The sequence below is a fragment of the Rhodamnia argentea genome, chromosome 10 (genome assembly GCF_020921035.1).
Source record: "Rhodamnia argentea isolate NSW1041297 chromosome 10, ASM2092103v1, whole genome shotgun sequence".
Lineage (NCBI taxonomy): Eukaryota > Viridiplantae > Streptophyta > Magnoliopsida > Myrtales > Myrtaceae > Rhodamnia > Rhodamnia argentea.
This window is the reverse complement of record NC_063159.1, coordinates 4,256,538-4,264,186: the sequence shown is the minus strand read 5'-3', so window position 1 is coordinate 4,264,186 and position 7,649 is coordinate 4,256,538. Positions and strand designations below refer to the sequence as shown.

The window sequence follows — 7,649 nt, the reverse complement described above, 5'->3', positions numbered from 1 at the left end:
AATCGGAGGGCAGAGGAGCGAACTACTCGAATTTCTCCAGTACCTTATTATCGTAAACTTGGAAGTTCTGTCCGACCAAAACAAAAAAAAAAACACTTGGACGTTCTGTTCTTTAATAACTCCTGTCTAGACAAAGCCAAATGTCATCCGATTGAAAATACTGCACTGGAAAATGTGTAATAATCTCGATATTCAATCAATACGGTGGATGAGAAATAACGTAGCATTACGAACTATGCTTGGTCTCCATTAATTTATGTTCATTCTATTCTATTCCATCATGAAGATTATTCATTCAGTCATAAATTTATTATATAAATACCAATTTTGTTTTAAAGTTTCTAGTTTTATCGGTTTAGTTCTAAACCATCGTGTGAAATTCCAATGTTGTCATTCCGTTTAATTTTTGCCAGAAATCATTGACATGGCGGTTTAGTCATTATTGGCCGTCTTACGCGGCACACCGCGACGTCGGTGATTTCAAGTGAAAAAATTGGTCCGAGTTCATTACATTGAAAATTTTGTGCAAAGATTTAGGACTTAGTTGGTAGAATTGAAAAATTTAAGAATAAATTGACATTCGTATAATTGGTTTAGAACTGTTTAAACACCTTTTGCCCTATTCCGTTATATGACATACTTTACGCTTCATTGATAACTTGTCTCCCTAAATTTCGATTGCACTAGGTTCGGATTTTGTCTTGTCGATAACTCGAAACCCAAAACCATGAGTCGTTTTACCAAAAAAAAAAATTTGTATTATAATGATTAATATAACGCTACCTATGTAACATTCCTAGTTTCCACTTCATTTTTAATAGACACCTAAAATTTAAAGGAGAATACGGTATCGTAATAGATGAAAAATTCTAGATTTCCACAATTGCCGGTGTGTAATTATAAGATAATTTACTATTTATTTTGCCTTATATAATTAATTAATGAGTAGAAAATATATATATAGAGTAACTAATAAGCATAGTGACACTAGAATTCTATTAGAACCCGTATACTTAAGTGGGACGGGATTAGGATTCTACTTGTCAATCCTAATTTGGGACTGGTTTGAGCAGTACTCAAAAAGTGAATGGGCCAATGAGCTTGCAGTCTCTCTTTGGGTCCATGGGCCTTCATAACATCTCTTGAATTCAACATGTCGACTTGAGGAATTGATGTGGGATAACAGAGGAGACAAAAAGGGAAGAAATACAGAAGGATCTCCATTTTTGTTTTTGGATAACCCAGGACATTAGCACGATACAGAAGAAATTTATATGAGATAGACAAGAACTTAAAGTGTGTTTATTTCGTAATAAATGAATTATTTGAAAATTATTTACAAAAAATAATCGCTTAAATTACTAAAAAAAAAACGAAAGCACGAAAAATGTTTTCATCGTTGACAAAAATATTTAGGCATGAATTGTTATCGACAATGATAACATATATTATTGATCAATTATTTCAAGTGATACAAAAGAAGTAAGTATTTTTAGTCCTATGCTAAACCGTGCATCTATAACATCCCTGGCTTGCCCGATAAGAAACAAAAATGCGAAAGGAGAAACAAATAGCGATTATAATCGGAATAACAGAGAAAAACAATCCCAAACCTACTCTTGTTAAAGTTAAGTTTTAAGCAAATAGTACTTTTTCATTTTCCTGCTAAAATTTAGATTACTATTCAAATTTCAAAGTATGTATGAAAATTTTATTTATGAAATTACGTGTCGACATTTGTACATTAAGAAAGAGTGAAGTGTTATGATTAAGAAAAGTCAAAGTACATGCGTCGTAACAATTAAATTAAGCAAAATTTTAAAAGTTTAAAATTCTTTCTAGACACCGAGGGTGTGTTTGGCAACGATTCTGTTCCAAAAAATTAATTGATTTTTTTATTCTGTTCTCTGGATGAGTTTTACAGAATTAGAACGCGTTTGGTAACTGCACATAATTTCTGTTCTTGGAATAGAAATGCGTTTGGTAACTGCACAGAATTTCTGTTCTCAAGAACAATTTCTCTTCCCAATTTTTTTCATTTAAGTCAAATAATTATGTATTGTCACTACAAAACCAACCTATATGGCATCACTAATAAAATGAATACAAATCATGCGTAATCCATAATTAGTCTATTTATTTCGTAGATCGTTAATACACATGCAAGATCCTCAAGAAAGAATATAAGCTCAATAGGCAATTTGCACTTGAATTTTTGCTACAAATTTGCACTTAACCGCTGCTATATCTAACCAAAACCATACCTAACCTAACCCGTATTACTTAAATACTTATATATTTAACCAAATCAAGGCATATTTGTTTCTTGTAGTTTGTTAAGAAAAATGATATTACTAAAACACTTTCATGTAATATAAATCTAGAAATTTTTTTTAAACTTTTCTATAAAATATTTTTTACTTTTTCTAAAATATATATTTAAAAAAAATAATTTTTAAATTAAATCATGTTATTTTATTATCAATTTTTTTCTATTACAATTTTTTTTTATAAAAGTATTTTTATTTTCTATTTTATTTTCCTTTTTCTTTGGCGGTCGGCGACAAATGGTGACAATGGGCAGAACTTCTCACTTTGGTAGTCTTGTTTCTCAAAAGTGATTTTGGAACAAAGAACTAATTTTTTTTCTTGTTTCTGCTCCAAATGTGTTCCCGAGAATAAAATCAAAGAATTTTAGAATCAGAATCTTTACGTTACCAAACATGTTTTTCAACTTTTTCTGTTTTAGGGAACAAAATAAAAAATCAGAATCGTTGCCAAACATACCCTATAAAGTTTTGAGTTCATTGTCTAAGGGACTCATTGTCATCCCGATCTTAAGTGCAATCTCGACACTTCATGTTCTCATGAGGAATTGTAATAATTTGCTCCAGTTATGTATTAGTTATTGATCTATTAGTCTTACCTTCAATATTATAAATCATATGATGGTATCGGGCGAGTCAAAATTCGAATGAGTGGTCTTGATTTTGCACTTTTTCTAGTAGGTAATATAGGGAACGAATTTGGTTGCCCAATTTAATGTACGTTAAATTGAGAGCATAATGTAAGAAAATCATTGATCCGACATAAATAAGATGTTCAATCAAAGATTTGTTCATGGATTTAGAACATTTAGACAACAATTTGGCAAACATATACCCCATGAAGTCAAATCACACACCGCCCGTCACATTATAGGAGTTCATCATGCCTGAAGTCATTACGTTGATTGCAAGGAGGGGATACCAAAGAGAGGTTAGTGACTCAATGAAGTTGTAGCCAGTCAGTTGTATTGGAAGGTGTGATTGGATCATCTCTTTTTATGGGAGAGCTAATGTTTTTTTGGGTATTTAGGTTTGACATTGATTTATACTGAGAAAGAAGTGAGCTACATTGAGTTCAACTTATAGATGAAAGTCCTCTTTCGTTTATGAAAGGTGAAGTAAGACTAGGCTAATAAGCTTATTATTATCGTAGATCGGAAGAAATTGATAGGATCCCCTTATAGATATCCCCATGTCCCTCTCGCGTGGGGACATGAGGGTGGAAAAGGGGAAGAGAAGGATGTGGTTCCTCTCGGTCGGGAGGCCTGCACGATGGACTATTAGTTCAATGGCAGAGAATTCTTCAAATAATTGGGTTGGTGTGCCTACTACGTGTATCACTCAATACATGAATCTGTGAAATTAGTTTTGGCCAATCCCTTTGGGTTTGGTCTTCCTCTGCAATCTAGGACGTGTGTTAGGGGTGGAGATGAAACTTCAGCTACATACAGCTATCCATCCTAAGCCAACGTTAGAACATAAGGCTTACACCAAGTTGTCCGGTTACAATTTTATCGAATGGAGATGGCAAAACCCGATCTAATTTGATCACGTGATTGTATTCTGACTATCAAGTATTGTCTCGTGTACTTCTTTGTTCTTCGTATTCGATGCTCTTAAAATCGCTGCTTATCGGCGCGCGCAAATTTTATATCCGTTACAATGGCCTTTTTTTTTTTCTTTGAGCAAAACAAAGTATGACACGATTGATGGTGGCCGACGGCCACGGAATTTCTAATACATCATCCTTAAGTACAACCATCCAGTCAGTTTCCAAGATTGTGCAGTCTCTGTTTTGAGAAACTCGTCAAGAATTTGCAACTTTAGCAAATGGTAGAATCTTTTTTTTTTTTTTATTATCCAGAAAAAATTTTGCAGCACCCCTCTGATTAAAATAATTTCTCAACGAAACACTAAAATTGAAATCAAAACAAGGACTGGACTTAAAAGAAAAAAAACAAAAAATCAACATGCTTGAGCAATATTCTTCCTACTTTGCTCAAGAAACAATTCTGATCTTCATTCTACTAGGTCAAAACCACCTATATATGCCTTGTCCTTTGTGGTCAGGCTCTTCTTTCTCTCCACATTACTCTTCATCTCAAGCTTCTGCGTGCTCGATGATCGAATTATTCCTCTCGGATCAACACTTCGGAAGATCGCTTGGAGGTGGTAGAAGCGACTCGTTCGGGCCTTTCCCGTTGTCCACCAGAAAGGCCATCTTGAGTCCCCAGGTCGTGTGAATTTCCAGATGACAATGCATGAACCAAACGCCTGCAAAAAATTTTCAACATGAGGGTCTTGAAAAACTTGCAAAGTAGTTAAGCTTAGAGTATTGGACTATAGAGTGACCATAGTAGTACCGGGATTATCTGCTCTGAATCTGATTGCAACCCATCCACCAGATGGTACTCCTATTGTGTTCCTCTCAACAGGATCAAGAAGATTGAAGTTCTTCTGATCCGTTTTCGGGTTATAGTTCCCTAACCCCTTCCCGACCGCGAAGAAATTGAACCCATGGAGATGAATCGGGTGGTTCTCCAGGGTGAGGATCCCAGTGTCTTGCAACACGAGCTGGACAGTCGAGTTGTATTGCAACCGGTACACCTTGGTTCCTGTTGTGGTTCGCAAATTTGATGGCGGCGTCCCCGTGTAGTTGAAAACAGTCGGCGGGTTACCAGGGAAATCGCTCGTGAAGACCCCGCTTATGTTGAAGAAATGCGCTTGGAGAAGGGCTGTTGTCGGCATCACGAATGTCACGTTGTTCATGCTTGCCACGACTCTGCTTCCATTGCCAGCCTTGCACGAAGGGCAAGGGTTGATTCCTAGCCCAACCGTGAAAAGGAGGCTGTGATCGACGGTGAGCGGGACTTTGGCAGGGTACCTCTTCGAGTTGAGGCTCCGGAGGGAGTTAATGAAATTGTTGGCCACCGCGGTGGCGTTTTGTGGGGGAGTCTTGGTGAGGGTCGTCGAGGTTGCAGCGAGCGTGCCGGAGTAGTGTAATGTGGCGGTCGCGGTCATGTTATCGACGGCGATTGGGGAGTCCATGAAAGGGGAGACGGCGACCAAGTACTTGCCCGAATTCTGGTTGGCGGAGACGAGGGCGTTGGTGGTTTGGCCCGGAGCGATCATGATCGTGTCAGTCTTGAAAGGCTTGATGTAGGTGGCGTCGACCTCCACGACGGTCAGCTGATGCCCGGCGATCTTGAAGAAGAGCTCCTCATTGAGCGCAGCATTGATGATTCGGAGCATGTAGCTCTTGCCACTCTCAACAGGCAATGTGAATCCACCTACACATCAGAGAAAAAGGAAGGCCGGGCATCAACTCAGCGAAACATTAGATTGAACTACTTCATGAAAAACTTGACATCAAGACCCAGATGTTCATTGATTGTTACCCTGGGAAGGGCAATTGGAAATCGGCCCGGGATGGCCATTGATTGTGTGAGCATCAGAGACGTTTGGCCCCAATCCAGACTTGATGGCCTCATTGATCACAGCTTCGGTATCGGACTTCCACCATTCGCCTGATTTGCAAACCCGAAAAAAGGGTTCAGAACTTGTAATATAATGCTGTCAAACAAGAATTGATTTTGATCTTTTCATCTTGGAAGTGAAGCACATTGGAAATGAAATGGAATATACCCAATACGACCACGACTTCCTTGTGGGGTTTGGGGAAAGGGTATGGAACGCCATGCTTGGGCAGGATGACGATGGCTCCGTGCAGGGTTGCCCTGAGCCAAAGTATGTGTGCGTGCCAAAGGAGAGTGCCCCGTTGGCCCGTGATGGTGAAGTTGTACACATAGCTTTGGCCCGGCTGGATTGGGCATTGGGTGATGTACGCCGGTCCGTCGGCCCACCCCGTCCTCAGCTGCCGGATGCCGTGCCTGACCACATTATACACCGAAATCAATGTCCGATCTTCTCAAGATTAGTACGGATCAAATTTAACTCCGAGTTGAGCTCACCAGTGGATGGTGACATTGTATTTGACACGGTTGGCGACCCTCACGAGCACGGTGTCGTCTTCTCTAGCGTAGAGAGTGGGTCCTGGAAACCTCCCGTTCACGGTCATGATAGGCTTGCTCGAACACAGCCTCGTCGTATTCTTCATTATCACCTGCCAAAATTAAGGGAATAAATACACATCGCTGCACGAGCTACCGTCCGAACGAACAAGTCTTTCAGAGGAATACTTCAATCCCCAATGTTATTACTTACATTGAATGTGTAGTTCCGAACGCTGCCCTCGACGACCACGGCTGGCATGATGCATGCCACGAGAACAAGAATTTGCAGCCAAGAGTCCATCTCTTGTAGTACAAACTTCTTTAGCCAAATCGTTGCTTGATTCGAAGCAAGCTTTTGTTTTGGTGATCATCCGATGAAAGATTCGCACATTTATATAGAGGGGGGGACGGTCGGCACAGAATTGCTGCTCTGTCGTTTTCTTCATCGTTGAGTGAGGTTGATATGAAGGGGATTCTTAAAAATCAAGATTTATCTGGAAAGGAATTTGGACCACTTTTATTCCATTCGAAATCTATAAAAATTAATTCATTTATCTTATTATTCAGTCAAGAACTTTGCATAGAGCTAGAATGGTCCTCATAAATTGCAAATACTAATTTGTTAATAATCAATTGGACGGAAGCCATGACGTCATCGTTTGTTGGAACCGAAAGGTTTGAAAGATCCGGGTCATAACATGTATCGATCGAACAAATTGTTGGAATTTCTGAAGCTATGCGTTCTCCAAGAGCGGGTTCATTTGGAAAAACCCTTCCTTGTGGGTCTGGTGAATCCTTTAGTTATCTACCTAAGTTTTTTTTTTTTTTTTTGAAATTATTCCAAAGGACTAATGGGGTTCCATTCCGTTATAAGAAGTCGCTTAAATTTCGTTATCATTGGACCATTCGAACGTTGTCGAGAAGCTTTAGTTGGTTCCAACTTGAGGGTGAGTTCAGACGCTTTTTGTTTTTTTCCTAGGCAAAAGTCACAACTAACTTGACTGTGAGATTTCGACCAATTTAACAATTTCTTGGCAAGCGTTTGACTTTTTTGTTTCTCTCATTTTTTACGCATGCTCCAAGTAGATTCATGATAATGTCCTTCGCCATGATTCTTGTTCCTTATGCTTGTCGTGCTATGTTTCGCGTTCCATGTTTGTAATATATTGCTGCATACGCTGCCATCCGCTTGAGGTTAGAATACATTAAGTGTGCATGATCTTTTAAGCTGGAATTTGATGTTGATTGACTTTTATGATTTTACCCAACTTGAGATTGACACCGGTGGTAAGCGCATTCCTGTGTTTTT

General features: G+C 38.8%; 1 protein-coding gene across 1 annotated transcript; it reads right to left on the bottom strand.

Moving 5' to 3' along the window:
- Window positions 1-4,189: 4,189 nt before the first annotated feature.
- On the bottom strand, window positions 4,190-6,691 carry LOC115745750 (laccase-4). Its single transcript, XM_030681316.2, has 6 exons — window positions 6,552-6,691; window positions 6,299-6,450; window positions 5,973-6,217; window positions 5,726-5,854; window positions 4,691-5,617; window positions 4,190-4,601 (listed from the first exon to the last, which is right to left on the bottom strand). The coding sequence occupies exons 1-6, from the start codon at window positions 6,639-6,641 to the stop codon at window positions 4,471-4,473; spliced, it is 1,674 nt and encodes a 557-aa protein (XP_030537176.1). The 5' UTR covers window positions 6,642-6,691; the 3' UTR covers window positions 4,190-4,470.
- Window positions 6,692-7,649: the final 958 nt, after the last annotated feature.

Excerpts from the sequence above, each read along its gene's own strand:
- LOC115745750 (XM_030681316.2), bottom strand. The coding sequence starts at position 6,641 with ATGGACTCTTGGCTGCAAATTCTTGTTCTCGTGGCATGCATCATGCCA. Across the intron at positions 5,855-5,972 it reads GGAAGTCGTGGTCGTATTGG|GCGAATGGTGGAAGTCCGAT; the intron begins GTATATTCCATT and ends TTTGCAAATCAG. Across the intron at positions 4,602-4,690 it reads ATTCAGAGCAGATAATCCCG|GCGTTTGGTTCATGCATTGT; the intron begins GTACTACTATGG and ends AATTTTTTGCAG.